The sequence below is a fragment of the Fulmarus glacialis genome, unplaced genomic scaffold, assembly GCF_000690835.1.
Source record: "Fulmarus glacialis isolate BGI_N327 unplaced genomic scaffold, ASM69083v1 scaffold14061, whole genome shotgun sequence".
In the NCBI taxonomy this organism is placed as follows: domain Eukaryota; kingdom Metazoa; phylum Chordata; class Aves; order Procellariiformes; family Procellariidae; genus Fulmarus; species Fulmarus glacialis.
This window is the reverse complement of record NW_009193502.1, coordinates 1-23,176: the sequence shown is the minus strand read 5'-3', so window position 1 is coordinate 23,176 and position 23,176 is coordinate 1. Positions and strand designations below refer to the sequence as shown.

The 23,176-nt window shown below is 40.1% G+C and overlaps 1 protein-coding gene across 1 annotated transcript; it reads left to right on the top strand.

Moving 5' to 3' along the window:
* Positions 1 to 2,295: 2,295 nt before the first annotated feature.
* LOC104083835 (rho guanine nucleotide exchange factor 12-like) lies at positions 2,296 to 22,864 on the top strand (the record flags this gene model as incomplete). The annotated part of the gene is made up of 15 exons (XM_009587475.1): positions 2,296 to 2,597; positions 2,928 to 2,987; positions 5,448 to 5,471; positions 6,212 to 6,300; positions 7,865 to 7,921; positions 15,280 to 15,378; positions 15,845 to 15,894; positions 16,707 to 16,764; positions 17,502 to 17,680; positions 18,051 to 18,185; positions 18,745 to 18,864; positions 19,474 to 19,608; positions 21,192 to 21,263; positions 22,048 to 22,140; positions 22,754 to 22,864. Coding segments are annotated over exons 1-15 (1,584 nt in total), but the record flags the coding sequence as incomplete, so codon positions are not given.
* Positions 22,865 to 23,176: the final 312 nt, after the last annotated feature.

The following is a 23,176-nucleotide window of genomic DNA, read 5'->3' as shown; positions in this document are numbered from 1 at the left end:
TGTCTCTTTCAAGATGAAATTCTGGGAAATATCTGCAGAATGGCAAACATCCATGCTTACTGTACTTTCAAGGCACTTGCTTAAACCACTAGATTTAGACAGAAGGTGTAGCCTTTTTCTGACTACTGTCAGTGCAGGTCCAATCAGAGTGTTGAAAATGAAGCTTAATAGGTACTGAAGGAGTCGTATGCACTAGATGCACTCAAAATAGTAATGAAATTGTTCAGTGATTTTTAACTGTCACCCAAGAATAGACTTCAGTTCTTCCAGTTACAGGATTTGTTTGGGTATGTATGAGCAAAAGGAGAGTACAATCCAGCTCAGCCTTCTAGAAGTGTAGCTGCCAGTTACACAACTTGTTTTGTTACCAAAATCCATGGAGGTGGTGCTGGCAAAAGGCTTCTCATTGACTAATTATTTGGTGAAAACCTCCTGAAGTATGATGATGCCATTTTAAATAGCCATGGTGTGGGGTTTTTATTGGGGGGCAGATCAGATTTTGAGTTAGCCTTTGGTTTTCCTCTTCTCTTTTTATATGTGTGAAAAAGACGAATGAGTGTACCTGTAATATTTCTCATCTCTCTTGAATTTGGGGTGGTCGGGTGTTTTTGCTGCTTTTGTTTCAAATTTAGAATTCTGTAAGAGGGTTTGTCTGTAACAAGCAACGTCTTATTTAAATGAAACTAATAAAGCAATGAAGAAGCTTCTATTGCAACTGCTCATCTCATAATTAAAGATTAGTTTTGTCAAGCAAGCAGTTTTTAGCTGTTCTCTTTTGTATGGGTTTCACAATATTTCTTACTCATCTCAGCACAACTTGTAGTAATTTATACTTGCATCGTGCAAACACACACAAGCTTAATTTCAGGCATGTGAGTAGTCCCGCTGAAGTAGATGGAACTAAAGTTAGGCACATGAATAAATATTTCCAAGGTTGGGGCCCTTGTCTGAATCTAAATATTTTTGTCTTTGATCAGTTTTTGAGATAGCAAATACTTTAATTCTGGTAATATTTTAGTATGGGAGGAAAAAAACCCCAACATGGTTATCTGAATGCTGTGCTATTTATGGTCAGCTATATTTTCAACCTCCTGGGCTAGAATGGAATGCTTTGTACTGTTGGAAGCTGGGAATCCTTCCTCGCTAATGTTTTGACACATTAGGTCTTAAAACTATCCTTTTCTGTCTTGGCTTCAAGGTAGTTGTTAGGCACTGGTCCAGGACTGAGTGGGCGTGCATGTGTGAGCTAACGTGGAGAAGTATAATTTTTAATCCATAGTGTTAACTAGCTCTAGGTGTATTTTTCTCACTTGGCTTTACAGTAAATAGATTTTCCTAATGCAGTATGACTAACAAGACATACTTTTAGTAATTTGATGCATTTAAATTACTTAAATTATTTGACCCAGTGTTTTAAAAACAGAATGTGACTTGGCTTTTAATTGTTCCAGGTATTTGGGAGAGTGGAACAACTTGTTTGAAAATGTGCTGATGTTCATCAGTTATCAGACAAAATGTCTACAGGGCTTTATCGTGTAGCCTAAACTTGCCAGCTAGATTTGGAATTAAGTCTCCAGCTGTTAACCGCACCCTGCTGTGCCTTCAGCTTGCATGGTGTTTACAATAGTAGATGAAATACATTTTATATGTTACATATAGTGCTGGATGCTATAAGACAATGAGGGGAGTTTCAGTACTACTTTCAAACTTAATGCTATTTCAAAGTGAAGATAAGTTGCACTGAAATACAAATAGTTGTTGGATAAACTCATGGGAGCTCTTTTGTGTTCTTTGATTATACTTCATTTATCCACTTACACTCTGCTTTCTGCTGTAGTGTACAAGTGACATAGTGTTTGGGAACTGAGGAACGTCTTCAGCAAATCAAGAAATGCTAGGTACTTCCTAGCTAGGAAACTGGGAAAAGAGGAGGAACTTCTATACTGAGTGCTCCCCACAGTCTGGCCTAGCAAGGACGTTAAATCACAGTTGTAGTCTTAGCTCAGCCGACTGTTCCATCTCTAATTTCTGTGATTTCATAACTCAGTGGCCTGGAGCAATTTCAGGTCTGGGAGGGGAGTTTTTCTGGAGGGGCTGGGGAGGTTCACCTCCAGCCTAGCTGAACAAAGCCCACCCCATTCCTACTCCGTTGGTTTTACAGAATACCTCTGAAGTAGAGCTAGTGCAGGAGAGGGCCTGGAGCTCCCTTGGCCTCACCGCCTCTAATGAACGTGCTGTGTGTGCCCGAGAAGCTTCGCTGTGAGAGTGACCTGCTGCCTGCCCCGCTTCCCCACCATGTCCCTCCCTCCCCGCTTTGGAGAAGAAAGAAACGCAGGAAGCTGGCGGGCGGCCAAGGGGCTCCAGCGCTTCCGGGAGCCGCTCCCAGCGTGCTCCGCAGCCGTGCTCCGCAGCAGTGTGCCTGTGGACGCGGTGGGGACGGAGCCCAAGGGGAGCGAGTGCTGTGCTCCTGCCGTATCGGGCCTGAGTTCGGGCGTCTCTTCCCGTGGACATCAGCATCAGTGTGGTGGGGATTCTTTGGAGCTAGCCAGCTCCTTGCGAGTCCTGACTGTTTGTACTGAAGTGCTGTGCCTACAACTGTTAGTGCAGTTACGGCTTCGGACTAGGAAGCGGTGGCATGTTGGCCCTCACTCAGAGGGACTTCTATGCTCACCGTTAACATCAAAGCACAGAAAAAATTCCTGATGATTTCAGTGCCATTTTATATACAAAAACTTTAGAGTTCTCTTTCTAAATAATTAATGTCAATGGTCTAAGTATAAGTAGAAAGGTTTTACACAACTTTGTAAACCTGTAAAATAGAACATTTGCACTTCATCCTTGAACAGATAATAAATAGCTCTGAACCAACCAAAACAGTACAAGTGAACTAACTTTATTTTCTTCATAAACAGTTCCTTTTGCTGCAGGAGCATAAGCCTGGAGTTCTGGGTGCCTAATAAGAAACGCTATGGGATAAAGGTTTTCACGTAAATGCTTCATTAAAATATTTGTTAGTAGTGTTAGGATTTTTTTATGCAGCTCAAAAGTTCAAGTGCATTAAATAAAAAATGTGGTATAATTCATCTTAAGCATCTTCTCCCGCCTTTGGAGGCATGATAGATTGTCTTTCCCTGGATTCCTTTGTCTCCTTTTCTGCTTTTCAATGAAACACTCGATTAGTACTACATCTGTTTATCATACAGTGTTCAGGCAGGGTTAGGCTGGCCTGAAATGACTTTTGTTTTCTTTGCTTTGGGATTCAGGTTGTCTGTCTTGCGCAAAGTAGTTCTTTATTGGCCAAAATTTGTAATTGGGAGGACTGAATGCTGAAGAGATCTGGCTTTGCAGGTAGATCAGAATGAGGATAGGCTTGATTACCTACACATTTCTTATTTGAGTCAGAGTGGATTTCCCAGACTTCTGAGATTAAAATAGTGCTTTTTGGGGGAAGGAGGAAGGAGGACTACCACTTCTTGTGGAGTCTGTATGCAACCTTTTTTCTTCAATTAATTAACTTATGTGCTCCTTTACCCATAGGTTCCTAAGGCTTTTGCAATCAAAGGCCCTATCTGTCCCCTTAGTTTTGAGCCGTTGTTGTATTTCAACTAAATTTGGTGCTGTTATCTAAAAGATGGCAAGTGTCTTGATGTGTATAATTACTCTCAGTAATAGACAGACAACATTTTAGTTTCACTTGCCTGATGTGTCATCAGATGTTCGTTTCAGAGTTGCCATATTAGTGCATGCTTGCATAGGGGATTGGCATGTGTGAGCTGGCCAGCGTTTTGGGTGTATACGCATTTGATGGAATACCTATTATTCAGAGAGAGGGATTAAGTTGAGTACTTCTGCTGCGTATCCAGTTATGTTTTTCAGGTAATGGGGAGGGAGTTACTGTAGCTCTAAGACTGTGATATTTCTGGCTGGGCCACTCTATGTATAGTCATTGAGGAAAAGAGAATAGGTGACAAGGTGCTCCTCCTTTGGAGAAAGGAGCTTAAAACATGAGATGTGCATTTCGGGCAGTAGTCTTGGCGGTGCTCAAGGAATATTTTGCTGTAATGCTCTGAAATGCTCTCGGAGAATGGTTTGATTCTGAACGTTGGACCAGTTTGGTTGGACAGGGCCCATCGTTCAGCTCAGTTGAGTGCAAGTTTGGTATCCTTGGGACTATCTTGCACTGATGTTGCCTTTTCCTAATGCAGACTTACCATGGGACTATTGATCTTTACCAAATAGGTCTGTTTAAACCAAGTCAAGTTTAAAAAAAAAAAAAAAAAAAAGTTGAGTCATTTAATGCCCTGTTAAATTTCGTGGTATTAGATTTCTTTTTACTTGAATCTCTTCTCTGCCTCCCTCTAGCCCTTACCCCATTACTTCTTGGAAAACCTGTATAAATAGGAGAAGCTGAATGCAATAAGGATAACTATTATGTATATGGGGGAAATTATCAACTGTAATAACGTCTTCATTTAGAACAAAAGGTGACTTAAGTTATTTATTCTTTTCTTACACATACACACACAGCTCTAAATGTTTATGCTGCTTTCCAGCCAAAGGATCTAAAAACATTTAACAAGTAGGAATGGAGCTAAACTTCTGAAAAGCTCTGACAAAAAAACTAGTTCTGCTTTACGAAAGTAGAAGTTGGTGCCTTAGGCTGCATGGCATATACCTTGCTCTGCCATTTTTCTGTTGTAATTCAAGGAAAAAAATCCTTGATGGTTTCCTACGTCCCACATCTTTTCCTTACTTAAAAAATGTGTATAGACTTCTTCCTCCCTTTAACTGTGGGTTTGTGTTGCGTATTTTATCTGTATGTCCCAGCAGTAATATTTGGAATACTTAATATAATTTCAATTTAACTTTACTCTGTTGTTCTTGTTTCAAAGATGGCAAGTTCATACAGTTTCATGAAAATAGTTAGAGATCTTGTTAAGAGATGTCAGCATGAGCTCCGATATTACTAGATACCACAGCACCCACATAGGAGGGAGAAAACTGGGATGTCTCAGCTCTAGGAGATTTTTCAGTTAGAGTTTGGGCCTTCATTAGGTACCAGCTATTCAGTCCACCAGTAGGACAAAAAAATCAAGCTACGGTAATTTTTAGTGTATGGAACTAGTTGTTATGAGAGGAAGATGATCCATGAGCTCCTGTAATATACTAAGAAAGAAGGACTAGATGCTGGATTTGAGAGCACAGGTTCTGCTCCTCTTCTCAGTTCTGTTTGAAATGTTAAGCATATTGATAATAGTTCTTTACCTAGTTGAATCAACTGTAAATGGACTAATAATTGGCTGAAGTAGAAGAACAAAAAAGGCTCTTCTCTTGTGAAGGCATTACAGAAGTGTAAAATAACTGTATTTAAGCATTAGTGTTGATATCAAACATAATATTGAGAAACAAAAAAAGTTTATTAAACTTATGTTCTTTCTTCTTTTCAGGTTTCCTCTCAAAAAACCTACAAGGTGAGTTACTGACGTTTGAGTGTTTACCTGTATTGCAAATTATGGTACAGCATTTTTGAAGGAAGAATGCTTTTAAAAGGAAAAAAAATATGTACACCCACAGATAGCAATACCCATTTCAGATATGAGGAAATTAATATCCAGATCAGGACAGGGTGTCAAAAATATAGTTGGTGGTGTACTTAGAGTGCATGGCATAGTGTTACCATTTGCATTTCTGTTATGTACACTGGTGGGTCATCTTACCTGAGATTTGAGATGGTCAGAGAAAGTGACACTATGTTGGTGTATGATGTACAGACACGTCCTTTGGGGAGGGTGTGGTATTCTAAATCTTTAATTTTTGCATACACGGATATTTAAGGTTTGCTGGGAGAGGAGGTGGAGTTAAGATTTCAGGAGTTTTTTCAGTTTTATGTAACTTACATTTATTTTGCTTTTAAAATAAAATATGGCCTGGTGTTGAATGATAAAGAGAATGTGCTTGCTGTTACTAATTTCAAAGGTTAATGAGACTGTTTCTAGAACCTTGGATACACTCCCAAAGATTCTGAGAGAGATCATTTTTTCACTTGAATTCAGTCTGGGAATAAATTTTTTAGGTGAGCTTAATGTGGACATTTTTATCTAAATTCCTTGTTAGCAAACAGAACTAGGTAAAGTTATTTCCAAGAGCCTCACCAGTTAGGCAATGCTTCTGTGGTGCGGTAGTCAGAATCCTTTGCTTTGGTTTGACACAGACACGGCAGCATTCTGAGCAGAGAGTCTCCAGCTGACAAGAAACAGAAGGTTGAACGCTGCAGTAGTACGCACGACTTTGATCCGACAGGTAAAGTCCTAAAACTTCACAGGTGAAAATCTAGACTTGAAAAGTACTGGAGATCGGAATAAAAATGATTTTAATGTGTCAACAAATGTGGTTTTCAGAGTTGTGTTTTTCTGCAATTGTAAAGCCTTTTTGAAGCATGTGGGCATTGAAATGAATATGGGCTTGCTTTTAAACATGCTCATCTACAAAGCAGCTGTTAACTGTGCAAGAATAAACGTAGATTAGTGGTATCAGTGAATAATTATAACTACTTCCTCTTTCAGAAAAGTCAGTCTGAAATTTCAGTAGGCAAATACTGTAATTAGTTGTCAGTAGTTCTTTTGGCTGTTTTAGTTGCAGTGTGAAATTGGAGATATTATAGGCTCAACTAAGGCTGGTATTCCTTGTTGGGGTTTTTTTTGAGCCTTAGTGGATTTTGATCCATCTCTGTCACTCGTAAAGTGAATTTGTACTTTCCAATGTGATGTATTTTAAGATAAACGTCTATTTTTAAAGGATATGCTATCCTATTTTTTAACCTTCCAAAAGGTTAAATCTGGGTCAATTTGGTAAGCCTGTCGAGTGCTGTCTTGGAAATTAGGATGCATGCAGGGATTCTTCATTCTCTCTCTGAAACACTAACCCAGTGACTACTGTGTATGTTCATGAAATGCATGACAGGCTCTTGTCTGAGCCTCCTGGCCCCATGCAATGTGCGTTTTTCATGTCTGTGCATTCTGCTGTTTACTCCAGTCTTTCCCTTGGGGCTTGTGGAAGAGATGAGAGTTGAATGTACAAGGTGGTAGAACTTGTAGAATGTGTTTTTGCACAAGACATTTGAAGCTGATGTTTATAATACGTCCTGTTCGTTAATGCTGTCTGCTACTAGCTGCATGGCTCCTTCCTAGTGTGCACAAAATAAATTAAAATGAGCTTTTAACGTCTGTTTAAAAAAAAAAATCCTGTAAGGAAGAAAACCTGAATTAGTGCTTGTCTTCTTTTCCTTTGTCTTTGGGAATAGGTAATGTAAAATTATTTCAGGTTGGGGTAGGTTGGAGGAGATCTCGGGCTATGAACCTGTTTTGTAGAAGGAATTTGTTTTCTTCAGAAGCAAACTTCAGGAAGTTGATGAAAGTCATTCTGATTTTGAGAGCTGTTACTTGGCACCGTTATGATGCTTGTGATCTGCTCTGATAGATGAACTCTGTACTGTAGCCTTCATTTTTTTTTTTTAAGGGGTGAATTCAGAATGCTGAATTACTATGCGTGTGTCGATTACTTACCAGAGTTTCTATGCTTGGACTGTTTTTTATCCAGAATACTTTCTGTAGTTCATTGCAGAGAACTTCTCTTACTGTGTCTTAGATTCTGTAGTAGATTCTTTGTGGTGTTACCTGTGTCTTCATGCTCGTATTATTCACCCCTTATTCCAAGTGTTTCATCTATGTTTTGTTCACATCTTATTTGTGTTTTGCACGATTTAACCTAATAAATCAGTCTGTGTTTTTCATGAAGTTTTTTTTTTCTCATGTTTGGTCTCCATATTTTCTATATCTCTCTCTCCTTTTCTCCTGCTCTCGTGCAGATAGCTCCTCCAAGAAGACAAAGTCTAGTTCGGAGGAGAGTAGATCCGAGACGTATGGTAAGCTAAAGCAGCTGCTGCAGCCTTGCACCTTTGCAGTCTGCTCCATGCTTTCTGTCTGTGCACCCGAGGCTTTTATCCTTTACATGATCCGCATGGTTCGCTCTGCAGCAGGGAGTGGGAAACTGGGTTTAAATGTTGCTTCAGTGTATCAGCTTGTAGTTTTTGTAGTGGCTGGAAACTAACCCGTACCTGGCAAGCATAGGCTATCACCTGGATTCTCCTGTTATCTATTGATAGTCAGGAAAACTTGCTGGGGCTGCCCTTCTTGGAGATCTTGTGCCACTGAGTATTTTTGGCATTGTGTGAGGACACAGCTCATGCTGGACTCCAGAAGAGTTGTGGTTGTGGAGAAGTCTGTGTCTTGCTCTAACTGTGGAGGTTAATCTAGATGAGCCAGCAATTCATCTTTTTGCATTATTTGTAGAGGATCTTGTGTCAGTCAGTTCCTTTTCATGTTTCACAGAAGTGGAAAATTGTATCTGTAAATAGTTTCAAAAAATGTAAGAATATGAACTTCACCATTCTTTGTTCTGAAGAGGGAGTAACTTCCCTGGCAGTCCTTTATTGTTGTGTATTACTACTGTGTTGTGGGCTTGTAGACTGGAACAAATTGGCCTACAATGGTTTGGGATAGGAGTAGCCCCACACATCATTATGTTGTCAGTATACCATTATGGGTGCTGTTGGAAAGAATGTCTACCAAATACAGCCTGTTTGCTCATCCTTCTTCTTTAGCTTATATGAGATATGTCAGTGTTCGGGCTGTGACACTCTCTCCATCCTACCTTTATGTTAATGACTTGTTGAATTTCCAGTCTCTAAGGAGGTTTGCAGTCATATCTTAGAAACTAAAAGGTAGTAAGTTTCCACAAGTTGGTGGGTGGTCTTTTGGATCTTATCAGCTTCTTAAGACCCTTGGACCTAGGCTGAACCTGGCCAGTACCGCTACATTTCATGTTTTTAAGTGTGCACGTCCAGCTCTGTCTTGACTGCAGCCATGGGTTGCCTTTCTTTTCCTTGCCTGTTTTTTTTTCTTGATATTTAAAACAGTCTGTGATACTTCCTGATTTTTCGCTGTAAAGAAAATTGCTTACTGCGTAACCTGCTGTGGGCTTTTGGACAGTTGCAATGACTCTTCCAGTATCAGCTTTATCATTCCACTAGAATAAAAATACCAGGTGTTAATGGCTGTGATCCAACTTCTTAAACCACCTATGTAATAAAAAATGGTGCTGTCATAGCTCTGTTGTAAGGATCATTAAAAAATAAAAGCCAAAAAGAAACCCCAAAACACCAACCCTGAAGACTTTCTTCTAAACCAATATAGGCATGTTAGCAAAAGCTCTTTAGTTGGTGCAGATCAGGGAGGTGTGATCTGTTCTTTCTGTGAAAATGAGGTCTCTTAACTTTCCCTGGAATTTTGAATCACACACTTTTCTGTAATACAAAAAAAAAAAAAAAAGTAATACAACAGTCATATTTCTCAGGATGCGAGACTGTTCCTCAGAAACTATAAACAGGTTTTGAGAGTGCCTCGATTCGCTTCAGTGGAGCTGGAAACTTGTCTTAAGGAGACCTGGCTTGCTGCAGCTTGTATGGCTTCCTCTTGTGCTCAGAGAGAATGAACAGGGAAATGGCCTGCTTGAAAGGATATATTTTGGGATGATGCTTCTGATGAGCTTGTGTTGAAGCCTTGACCAGTTCGTCCCCTTGCCAGGTAGATGCTGGTTAGTGACAGCGCAGTCAGCTTGACTAGATCCCTATGTCTTGAACCTGCATTAATTTTTGCCTAATGCTGCTTACCCATAATATACTGAGGTGCTGTCAAACTATTGCAGGTTAATTACAGGAAACATTTGGTATGCTTGATGGAATGTGTCTGTGTTTATATTTCTCCCTCAGTCTGTACAGTGTGCTGGTTTGTCATGTATGGCAGAAAGAAACATTACTTCCTAATGTAAGCCTTTACTTCCCCCAAAGCTTCCTGCAGATGCTCTATCCATGTCCAGTATCTATGGGAGCAGTTTCCACTCATCCTTCCTTTCCAGTGGCCTTTGCTGTGTTGGACCTTGCCCTGCCTTTTGTCGCTACCCTCTACTTTTCCCAGGTTCTGTGGTATGTGTAGAGAAGTCTGCTGTTTGAATGAGACCAAACTATTTAAAAACCTACAAGTAGCAATACTGTACTGATATTTTTCTCGCTGGTGACTGTCAGCTGGCTTTTTCTTTGGCTAGCCGTTGGAAGGTGAATAAGAGAAAAGTCTTGAATGACAACAGGAGGAGGAGATGTGGCTTTTGTGTATGTGTTTGTTCTTACCTCTCGAAATTCTTAATTAAGGAGCAAGAGACCAGAATTTCTTGAAGTATACGAGTGGCTTGGGGGTGGCAGAGGGGTTAGGTAGTGAAATTGTTCTGATATACAGAAGTTGATTTTTAGTGACATGAAGCTTAGAGTGCAATATTTTCATCCATAAATCCAACCATCTCATATCTGTGTATTCAACAAAATTTAGATGATCAGGAGAGAGTTTGAGTGTGGTTTCAGATACGCTGTAATTTACTAATTAGTGCCATAACCTCCCACAATACTTGATACCTGTTTCTCGAAGTAAAATTCTCGTCTCTTAAATGAATTTCAAATTGACATTAGTTATCAAGGTGGTAGGCGAGATATCAGTTACTCTTCCCTTTTCCCCATGACTTGGTTGCTGTCCAAAGATATCTTCCTTTTTACTTAGTAATGATCAGTTTCTGGCCCAAATATTAGACTAGACCATATACATACTCTTTCACGTATTTTCTCCAATTTTGGGACAGGTTTTTAAATCTTTTTCTTCTGAAACTCCAGATTTTAGCCCTGTTGAGACGTTTTTAAGTCGAACTTACTCTTCCTGGTTTGTTTCTTGCAGTTCTTGTCAGCCTTGTGTCTTTATGTCGTGGCTACCATTTTTCCAGACTCTTGAAAGGACTCTTGGGAGCCCCTCATCACTACCCTTATAATAGCCAGAAACGGCTGGGAGTGCAAGGGGCACTCGACCACAGGGGTTGAATGTGTCGTTGCCATGGGAGCAGATAGTCCTATTTATCATGGTTAAAATACATGGTTCTTTCTTTCTAGAAAGGTTACCAAGCCTTTTTTTATGAACGGTATTCAGTGCCATTGTTGTTAACAGTTTTATCAAGACACTATACACTGCACTAATTTCAAACAATACAGTTTTTGCTCTAACTTTACGTGACTTCTATTACCAGGTTAGTGGAAGAATCTGAAGAATGCTGCTAATATGGCATTTGGTATGAAGATCACAGTAATAACTAGAACTAAGTGAAATTCAGAATTTCATCCTATGAGAAATTTTCTTTATAAAAGCTGATAGTTTTATTTATTTTGTGGAGTGGGGTTTCTGAAAATATTTTGTAGAAATAAAGCTTCCCAAATGAAGTGAAACATTTGGACATTCTCAAAACCCCAAGGAGTTTGTTTTTGTTTATTGAATGATTCATTTCAAATCACTATATTAAATTGCATTTTCCCATTGTGGCCTCATGTCTCCAGGGAGCTTATAGTTCACAGGTCTCCTCCCATGCCATGTCCCACACAGTTTGATCAGAGGAGAAGCTACATTGGATTATGGGAGATGTAATTCATGTCTCCATTCTCTCTAGTGAGTCAGGTTTTTAGAATGAACCCTGCTCTATTTGTTGTGCACTGCTAGGGAAATGAAATTTCTTATTTTATTGAATAACTTCCAAATATTTAGGATCTGTAGAAGAGAAGAAGGTAGATGATCTTTTTACTAGAGAAGCTCCTGGACGATCGAAACATATCTGGCAAAACTGTTTGAGACAATCATTTTTACCATGGTGTGTCCCTGACCTTGAGAAGTTCAGACTTCACCCTTCCCTGTTATTCAAAAGGCACACTTGTAACTGGGCTGGAGAACTGAGCCAATGTCGCAGAGGGAATAGTGCCACCTATCGAAGAGTTGATCGTTGTAGCTTTTCTTGCAATTCCTTTTTCTGGGGCTGGTAATTTCTAACTGCTTTCATTTCTAATCTTAAACCTCTTTAACTACAGCACACGGTTAGCAGCTTTACTGTACTCTTGGCTTGAGGCTATACCAGTGAGTTTGGGGAATTATAATATGCATGAGGATGAAAAAGGATTTTTAAGATTTATTTCTTTTTCTCCACAGAATTTTATGAATCCACTCAAGATATGAACGTGTAGTCTGATTTTGTGTACTTAAAGCATAGTTACAGTGATGTCTCCTCATTTCATGCCATCAAGATACTGTCATGTGAAAGTGAATGTGGGAATAAAATTATTACTGATTTGATTTTGGGTGCTATCAATGATGGATTCTGTTGACCTTATAATCTTTACTAAGCTTCAGCTGGAAAAAGTGAAATATCATGGTAAGATATTTCAAAATGAATGACTTATGATTTCCATCCAGGGAACGCTAAGAACTGGAAGACAAAAGCAAAAAAGGTGAATGAAAAGCTGATTGCCGCTTCCTAACACGGACTCTTCAGTGTTGCCCCAAACTCATAGACTTTAATTAAAGTGGGTGAAGTTGGTTTAGTTAGTAATTTAATGTAAGAGTTCCTGTATGTACGTGTGATATCCAGGTGTGACAGTAACAGCTATTGAAAACTTTATGTTGCATGTCATTGGGCTCTCAGTGGTTTGTGGCTTTCCTTTCAGTCCATTCCAGAGTGTCTAATGAGGTGTTCAAGGTACAAGACGTGGGTTATGAAAACATTGCTGCTCTGGTCTTAAAATTCCACCACTAAGCAGATTTCAGATTGAATATATTTTACTTAAAGAACAAAAGTGAGCAAATGACAGATTTGGGGGGTTTCTCTGCTAGTTTTCCCTCACAGCAGAGTAGAAGAGAGCACTTGAAGGTTGTTCGTTTTAGTCTACCTGGTTCAGACAGGGAGTGCTATCAAAGCTGATCTAGTTCTGCAGGTAATAGTGTTATCTTCAGAAAACTTTCAGATAACTTCATTAAAATCACTATAAAGCTGCTGTGTATCTCTGTCAAGCACGGTATCTCTCAGTTGGCCTACCTAGACCTCATTCCAGCCTTTAATATTGTGTTAGGAGAAGGATTAAGTGCCTGCTTCTTGTCTGAAGGGAACAAATACAGGGGAAAAAGCAATTATGAACTAATTTGGGTTTGAGTTGTCCTAATTTCAATTGCTTCCCCATTCTAAAGTTAAAAGGTGGTCTTGGGTGAAATTGAGACTTGTTGCGTGAGACAGTTTAACTTGATTATTCTTGGAACTTAAATTATACTCTGTAAGGTCAGTTTATGTTGCATCTCCTACTGCATTGCCTCTGCTTTGGCATCAGGTTCATTCAAGGAGGAAGCTTATCAGTATATCCAAGGGTTATTGGTTCTGAAAAAGAAAGAAATTCAGTGGAAGAGCAACGAGTACACAGGACTATACTGTGCCTTTAAACAAGGATAGTTCTTATGAGTCAAAAGATTTAGTTAGTGTCTTACTCATAAAACCTGTACGTCTGGCAGCAGGGTTTAAAATGAGCTGTTTTTATGAAATAGCATGTGTTCTCTTTCCCACACCCCACCCTGGGGCATCATTCTTGTGAAGTGAGACTTAAAGAAGCTTGGCCATATAGAAAAATGGGAGGTACAAAAGGGAGAGGCATGTTCTTTCACTTAACCGTATAAAGAGGGTGTGAAAGGTGGTGGGTTTTTTTCCTCTTGTCTGCTTTCACCTTGCATCCATTCCATCAACTTACTGCAGATCGCTATGTATAGCATAATTTGCTTCTACTTTATCGGCAGAAGGGGAGTTACTGGGATATGATACTGTGACCAGACTGCTGCAGAAGTGCTGGAATGCAACCTTTTCCACTACTCCCACACCCATTTTTCATATATGCCACACTCGAGGAGAACAGGGCTGACTGGGCAGACAGTATTTTCTCTTGAGGCTCCTCATTTCCATTAGGAGTTGCTCCAGAGAAGAGAAAGGAGCTGCAGTGGTGCGAAAGTAATTTAAGATGGGTATGACTCCACACTCTGTTACAATTCATTCCTTAAAAATTATTCCAGAAAAGACAGTCTTGCTGGGACAGCATCTTCACAATTCTCTTTGCTCCCTCCATACTAAATGAAACTGCTACAATTTTGTGTTCTGATTGTGGAGAACTCCAATTCTTTCTCAAGATGCTGGTGTAAGAATTTTGCCTGATGTGGCTTTAGAAATGAAGAAGCAAAGCAAGCTGTTAGAAATAAGGGTGATGTTTAGTAGCTAGTAATTTCTGCTGTGTAAATGAAAGAATATCCATGAAGCGTCTTGCAGAGTTCCTAAAGTTGCTTTTCAAAATAAGGGCTCCATTGTGGTAGGCTTTTTGCAGATGCTGCTAGGAAAGTGCTCTGCAATGAATATGCCAGGAACGTTGCTTTGTTTTGTTTTGTTTTTCCCTTTCTTCGTTTTCAGGTGAACAATAGATATACACAACATTTCACTTTTCAAAATGCTGCACCTACTAAGTATTTATCTCTGCAGCGGTATTTATGTTCACATTATACTGAGTAATCCTAACACTGGGAAACAAAACAAGTTGCCTTTGATGTCACACAGCAAGTGAAAGGAGAAGCAGATTCAAACTTGCATCTCCTGGGATTTTGGCCCTGTACTTCAGTAGTTCAGTGGGAAGCATGGTCTTGATTTCAGAAGGCTTGTTCAGTGTAGTAAGCGTGGCTTGTACTTATTTAATGCTGCTGTTCTGGTTCGGTGCGATATTCTCATCTGGAACAGAATGAGATGATAAGATGAGATTTTTGCTGAGAATTGGGAGAACTTTTCCTGATTAATAAATCTGTTTTAGTCCAACCCGCTGATGTTAGTCTGGGAGACTTGTGACTTCTTTTAGAGTAGCTTGTGAAAATTGTGTGGTATTTTTGATGGTGTACTGGAGCATGACAACCCTCTGCTGTACTTTGAAGAATTATTAATACAGACAAAGGGAAATTGTGCTCATTGGTTCGTGTACATAGCTGCTCTTCTTTAAAAGCTGCTTTTACCTCAAGTTGTATCTGATGTGCCAGAGCTGTCTGCATCTCTGCTGTTGTATATCTCTGTTTTGTGTAACTGAAGCAATAAGCTTGACCTGTCTTGACATTCCTATCTGTTTCTGGACTGATGCCCTCTTTCTGTCTCTCATATATTTTTCCCTCTGTTGTATTGTACCAGTTTCTTTCAGTGCTCTGTGATTATCTAGGAGGATAAGGTTTTGGACTGATGCCTAGCTTGTGTCTCTTTGTATTTCTCTCCTTCTCTTTCTTCTGCCCTTTCCCCACCTTTCTTACGCAGGTCTTGTTCAACGGTGTGTTGTTATCCAACGGGATGAAAATGGATTTGGGCTGACAGTCAGCGGAGACAATCCAGTCTTTGTGCAGTCCGTCAAAGAAGGTAAGCAGACTTGCTAAGTGTGCTAGCCAGAGAGCAGCCTAGAGGGTTTTCATGTGAATCAAAGAAACATGTGCATGAGCTGGAGGAGAAAACTCCAAATGCCTTCCTCACGGGTGGGATGGCTGTAGCTTCAGAATAGATGTGCAAGGACAAAGAGCATTGCACTGTTGGAATGCAGTGAATCGCCACCTTAGTGTCTGATGTATTTGGAAACTGACCGCTTGCATCTGAGAGGAAGTAAATGACTCCTTGAAACGTGGTGGGATTGTGGCTTGATGTATCCACTGCAAAATGAGAACAGAACTTCTCTAGTCTAGATACTCAAGACATTTTAATCTGGTAGAGACAGAGGAAGCTTGGATGAGTGTGGGAAGTAGCTTTGAGTGGAACTACAGAAGCGCTTAAACCATTTTTGCTTTGAATGTTTCTACTGAAATTGGAACTAAATGATTTCTTGCCTCTCTAGATGGAGCAGCCATGCGGGCTGGAGTGCAAACAGGTGATAGAATTATCAAGGTAAGGGCATTCAAATCATCAGAGAAATGGATCCTTTGTATCTTTCCCTGAAAGAATATCATTGATACGTCTGCTGTGATGTTTGCATTTGCCTGTGGGATAGAGGAATGGTCTAAGTTTCTGTGTTCTGGGGATACCAGAACAGTAACCACTGAAAGCCCACTGCTGAATGTTAGTTTTGTTGTGGAGATCACTCTCATTTCAGAACTTCATGGGTGAGTTCAGCATCCTACAAGGTTCAAGTGTCACACATACAATAAAACAGAAGTGGCAGGGGAAAGAAGACATAGAGAGTTATTAATAATTGCCTGTAAATAAATAGTCTTCTTGGATTATTGTTTTTCCCCTAACTGCCCGCAGATCAGTGTTCTCTTTTAGTCCCAAACAACTAAGAAATCAAGTCAGTAATTAAAAAGACTATCTAAACTATTGCTGCAAAATGATGGTTGTACTGCAGCAGCTACTGACACAGATAGAGCTGGGATTTCAGCTAGGCATTTAAATTGATGAATTAAATTAGCTACCCTAATTTTTTTTCTGCCCAGTCAGAAGTGGATTGATTTTATTTTGTTTGGTTGCTTGGTTTTCTTTGGTACGTGTGTATAGTTCTCTTTTTGCAGAGCTCTGCTCACCGAGATAAACTGTTAAAGGGATAAAATGTTTATCTGTTAGTGTCTTGAAAGACATAGTAATGGAGATGGGGGGACAAAAAAAAAAAATTGTTCTACGTGCTTATCGTGTAGTATGTAGGTACCTTTGGTTGGAAATCAGTAGCTAAACAGTGTTAACTTTCTCTTCCTCCCGACCTCCAGGTGAATGGCACTCTTGTAACACACTCAAATCATTTGGAGGTGGTAAAGCTGATCAAGTGTAAGTAAAGGCAGGTTACTATTTCTGTCACTATGCTCCTTTAAAGCATGAAAGTCATAATTTTAAAAGACCAATTACCGATCCAGCTATCAAGTGACAAGGATGAGGTCTAACCATGCCCCATGCTGAGAGATAAAGGGTGTGTATGAAACAGTGAAGTGAAATTGGGGTAATTTTGACATCTCGGACTTGAGCTGATACATGCTTCTGTAGTTTCTCCTTAGCTTGATGTTCGAAGTTACCATCAACCCTTGCCTACACGTCTTCCCATCTTTTGATTCCACCTTAAATACCATAGCTGTTCAGGGACTCTTAATGTAGATTACTGTATGATGCTTGCAAAGTACTGGTGTTTGTAAAGGAAGTGCATTCTTTGTTGATTTTCTTGTACAAGGAAGAAGCTGGTAGTGGTTCTTTCCACCCTAGCACAGTTTATTTTGTGGCATGAGCATATGTATACTGTAAATGCAACCTGGTAAATGTAACCAGATAGACTAGAAATCGGATTGCGTGCTTTTGTTAAGGATGATTATCATGAAAGTTTTTGGATTACCTGAAATTTAAACAGAGATCTCTAAACAGAGCTGACAGTGCTCTCAGGTTCTCTGGTTTGAAGGATGAACAGGTGAAGAATGGTCTGAGTTTTGTCTCTAGAGTGAAATGGCAACCAGAGAAACAGCAACACCAGAAGTCTGCAAGTGTGTCTGAAATGTGAAATGTTCTTGTTCTCCCTGCAGCGGGTTCCTATGTAGCTCTCACTGTTCAGGGGCGCCCACCAGGGTCGCCCCAGATTCCATTAGCTGATTCTGAAGTGGATCTCGCAGCATTTGGGCATATGTCTCCCATCATGACATCTCCCCATTCACCTGGCACATCAGGAAATGCAGAAAGGATTACTAGCCCAGTGCTTGTTGGGGTAAGATTTAAAGCTCTCTTTCCAAAGAACCAGTGTAGCAGTGGAAGAAATGTAGTCATGTCTTTTTTTTCTTGAATTGTTTTGTGCTTCTTGCACAAATCACAAATTGGAATTGGAATACTTATCCTGCCACTTCTGCCGCCAGCAAACACTTCTGGTCTGTCTATTTTTTTTTTTTTTTATGTTTATAGCTATGTTCAAAAATAGGAAAGAATGCACAGGATAGGATTTAGAAACTTGAATTGCTTCTTGTAGGGCTTTTCAGAGCCCATGTTTAGGAAGTAGATGAAAAGTGGGCATATCCATTTTCCTTATCTTTCTTCTGAGCTCCACCAAAAAACCTGACCCTTAATCTCTCCATATTTTCTAGGAGGAGAATAATATTGTCCACAACCAGAAGGTGGAGATTCTGAAAAAGATGCTACAGAAAGAGCAGGAGCGGCTGCAGGTACTGGAGTTGCGTGAGTTTGAGAGGGGTGGAGGAAAGTATGGTGCAAATAAAAAGGTCAGTTGTTGAATCACTACTTAGTAGCATCTTCAACATTCCCTTGCGTAGCTTGTGTTTCAGCTTAGCTTTTCTATATACCGGCCTAACATGAGAGATCTAGTCACTCTTACTGATCAGCTCTTGAGTTTTTAATCTTTGAGTAAGAAAAAAAATTGTGGGAGCTTTCTTAACTGGAAATGTACGTATCCATCAATCTGATCTCATCCTTGGGCAAATAAGCATCTTTGATTCTTACTGAGAGAGTGCCATGTCTCACTAGGAGCTACAATTGGCACAGTACTCTGTGGTGGTGCTGAGTTATTGTGCCTTCAGCTATACGTTCAATGTGGTTGTGATTTTCAGTAAATCTCTAGAATGCAGTTACTTTCATATGGCACAGGAGAGAGAGAGGAGAGCTATATAAACCGGACATTCTCTAGCATCTACTTGTTAGGTGTGCAAAAGTGCAGTTTATTATTTAAAATATGTAAATGGAATGAAGATTAGTAATAGGTTGTAGTTCTAAGCTTTGACATTGAGGAGATACTGAGTGAAAGCTCATAAAATTATTTTTCAGTCTCTGCAAGAAGAGTATAGCCGATCACCCACCACACGACTGCTCAAAGAGATACAGGAAACGAAGAAGCACATTCCTCAGCTGCAAGAGCAGTTGTCCAAAGCCACGGGCTATACTCAGGTAGCAGAATATGACAGGCTTCTCTGTGGTGTGTTACGGGTGAAAATTCCTGGGGGATGATGGTGTTCTGGGCAAGCAGGAATTCCCTGCCATGCTCTTCTGTGCTGGTACAGGCAAATTGCACCCTCTAGAGTTGAGACTTGTAACTAGGCATGCAGAGGCTGTCAAACAATACAGTGCAATGTCAGTAGACTTAACAATGGACTTCCAAACCGTCTGTGAAAAACTGCTTTTAAAACAGTAAGTGTGAAGTATGATATGTTCATTACTGTCTGTCAGTACCACTTAGAAGAAACCTGTGAGGTCATTCTTACAGTGGAGAATGAATAACTGGAAGCTTAAAACAGCTTTGCTTTTGCTTTTGAAAACAAAAAGGTGATATTATTTTTCCCCCTTTTCCTCTGCCTGTAATGTTATGAGTCTGAAAACTTAGTGTGATTTTTCTGTTGTCTTCTCTTAGAAAAGCATTGCAGCCTTTTCTGGATACATGAAGAAAGTTTTATAAATAACGTGAACTAACTGGGTTTTGAAATAGCTAATGTTTAAGGATTGTCTCTTGAAATATTCTATTTGCTCTGTGCTATCTCCCAACTCACTTTATCTTTTTAGGATGGAGTCTTGTCCTCCAGGTCTGTGATGGAATCACTGCAGATCAGTGAAGTGGAGGCAGAGAGCGGGGATTGTGTAAGCAAACTGGATTACAGTGGTGACAGCCCATCCCGACCAAACAGTGACATTGCTGATGTGAGTCTTGACTCCGTGACTTTGCTTCTACACCTTTCAGATTTGGTTTTCTTATGCAGATTTTTTATGTTTGTGTTGTCCTGTGTGTCATACATATGTACTCTGTCTCAGTAACACTGTGTATTACTAGAATAGGCTTCTCACTAAACACAAAAATATTTCCCTGAGGAAGCATACTATATTGGTCATCCATTAGGGACTGGGAAAGAAATAATGTGGGGTTTGGGTTTTTATCCAGGATTAGATTTTCCTGGCACAATCCCTGTAATCAGACAAAGAAAGATGGATGCCAGCATCTTTCTCAGAACTCAGAGATGCCAATTAGAGCATCTTTTAAGAGTATGGTAATGTTTCAATTGCAGTAGCTGTGACTCAGATTCAGTCAGTGGGCAAGTTGCCATGAAAGTGGGGAAGAGTCTTACTTCTACCAAATATTGCCTCAATTATTGCCAACAGTAAGGGCTCCTAATCTGTTCACTCATTAGTTATCAATCTGTGTACTCGTATGGTCTCCCGATTGGAGTGCCTTAGCACCTTATCCTTAATTAAGTCATTATCTAATTAGTACAAAGGAATTGAGACTTTGTACTTGGGTTTTGGCTTAAGTTTCTTGTTTAATTTAAGGATGTGGGAGCTAAATTTGTACTAACAGCTGGAAATGAAAGGAAGGTGGGTCAGATATACCTCCAAAATGTGAACATATACGACTCTATTTTGAAACATGCCTCCTCCAACTCCAAATCTGACTAGATATCACTCATGTTTGTATGTAATAAACGCAGAACAAAATTCGTAGCTATCTTCCTAATAAACTTAATCCTGTCAGTATTGTGGATGGTATTTGATCACTGGAGGTGAATGACACACCAAACATTCAATCTAAAGTGATCCTGAGAAACTTAAGGATTGGGGGCAATAGAAATCTCTTGAAGTTTAAGAGCTCTACAGCTGGGGTGAAATAACTCCATGCATCAATACAGGCTGGAAACCAGCAGGCTGAGTAGTAGCCTAGCTGAAAATACCTGGGTGTTGCTGTGGACACACTGAAGATGAGCCAACAGCACATGCTTTTTGCAAATAAAGCCAGGTGTCTACTGGGCTACATCAGAAAGAGGATTGCCAGCAGGTGGAGGGAAGTTACTAGCCCCTTTTGCTGGGCACTGGTGAGACTACACCTGGAATACTGAGCCCTTTGCTGGGAGACCCTTCTTCAGAGGGGATGTTGAGAAAAGGGCCTAGTCAGAGAGCTAGCAACATGGGTACTACATAAACTGTCAGAAGAGGTGGAGAGAGCAAAGAGAAAGCTAAGGACAGGTGCGCTAGATTTTACAGCTCTGCCATTACTCAATGTCACTAGCTTTCTTACCAAAACTGCTTCTGCATTTGGTTGTTTTTTGGTTTTTTTTGGAAACTGTGCATGTAGGTCAGACATTTTAGTTTGGCTGTTCATACCTCAGCTGTTTAACAGTTCACTCTGTGAAAAAAGAGAAGTTTTGGCTGTTGTGGCTGAAAAACTTACTGTGCAGTTCTCATTTTCCTGGATTTGCTGGTACTCACCAGAACTGAACTTCCTTCTTTCCCAGAGTCCTCGCAGTGGCTTGAAGGAGCGGATTTATCTGGATGAGAGCCCAGAAAAGACTGAGGTTCAAGATACTGTGAGTACAAAACATAGTGTCACAACAGCATCTCCTGTAATGGGCCTATTAAAACCTTGCAGTTTTCCCCCGCTTTCTAGATGGGGCATGCATAAACTTCGCTTTAGCAAATAAAATGCCATTAAAATTGTGCAGGGAAAGTTAATTAGCTGAGTAAATGTTTATGGAGCTTAAGAGCAGGCCCATTTAGAGGTGAGAAATACATAATAAGCAGTAAAACAGCTGGACCTAAAATAGATAGAGCAGTTGTACATATTTTATTCCTTGAGTCCAGCAGTAAATGAAACAGCCTTTTCTTCAGGATGTTTAGTCATTATGAGGCTGACATTATCAGGGATGGCCTCAAGAGTAGGTAAAAGTGGAACATAGCAGAAAGTGCAGACCTATCTGGGCATATTATTTTCTTCCTTAGGGTGACTTCTGAAGTATTTTTCCCCTCATCTGCTTGACTTTCCAAAGTCACATTTCTCCATTTGTACTAAGATGGCATTTGTCATATGCCACATGCTTAGTGTGCTCATGTCTGTAGATAATGCAGTTGGTTTTGAATCGTGATTTAATGTTTCTGAATGCCTGTGGCTTGGGAGAAGCATTCGTAAGGGAATCTCTCAACTGCAAACTTGGACAAGGTTGAGTAAAGACACATGGGTTTCCACTGAGTTTTGAGAAGGAGAATAAAAATGATGGTAGTGTCTCTAACTTGGTAAAGAAGTTTTACTGTGCCAAGACAGTAATAGCTCTGTACATTTCTTCCTTCTCTTCCCTCATTCCCCACTCATCCCAGGATTCCCAGTCCAGTGTTGGAAGCCCGTTATCCCGAGGGGGGCCTCAGATCATTGGAGCAGAGGATGATGACTTTGACACTGAGCAGGAGCAGGTGGGAATGACTTTTAGCCTCAGCTACCCCTTTTGCCCCTTGACCAGAATTCTGTTCCTCTGTGCCTAAACTACAAGTGCTCCATGACTTGTTTTTATTGAGCAGTTCTTGTGTGGTGCATTAGGAATTAGAGAACGTAATTCCTGTAATGGCTGATCTTGCCAAATAAAAACATTTGGGGAGTTTATGACAATATGCCATCTTTGATTCTTTCTGTTACTCTTTCTTTCTTCTCATAACTTCAAGCTTTCTAGAAATTCATTTGCCTTATTTAATTTTCTGTTGCTTATTTAGTTTCTATTAAGTTCTGCATTATTGTCACAGCAGTGTAGCTGCCGTGGCTTTTGACATATTTATTCTATTATTTTAGCTGTCCTTTGCTCTGAATTACATTTCATTATATTGTACTCAGTGTTCAGGAGAGTATTTAAAAGAAGCGTTCCTATTGTAAACTCTTCCTGGGATGTTAGAATGGCATTGCAAAGGTTCTGGAATTGATCAGGTTTTATTTTAATTAAACAAATGAGGAGCTAAGCTGTTGGAACAAAGATTCTTGTTTTTTCTCACAGTAGCTTTCTTGAATAATTCAAATAGTTTCCATGTATCTCTACAGATTAATGGACAATGCAGCTGTTTCCAAAACATCGAGCTCCTGAAATCTCGCCCAGCTCACCTGGCTGTTCTTCTGCATCATGTGGTGTCCCAGTTTGACCCAGCAGCGTTGGTAAGATGTTCTGGAATTGTTTCTCTGACCCACATTGGTAGTCTTAACCAGAGTGTATCAGGATTTCCTTGTTCTTGTGTAGCATTGTCAGTGACATGGCTGGATCGGCAAGGGGAGAAATGCAGATCCTGTGCAGGCATGAGAGTATTTCAGATAAATGAAGAGAAGCATGAAGAGAACTGTCTCCCTTACATTTAGCTGTTTACAAATAAGTATTAGCTCTTAGTGTTTCATTCCACCCTCAGGTGGTGGGATTAGTTGTCTACGGGGAAGGTCTGATCTCTCTCCCTCTCTCTCTCCCCGCTCCCCACC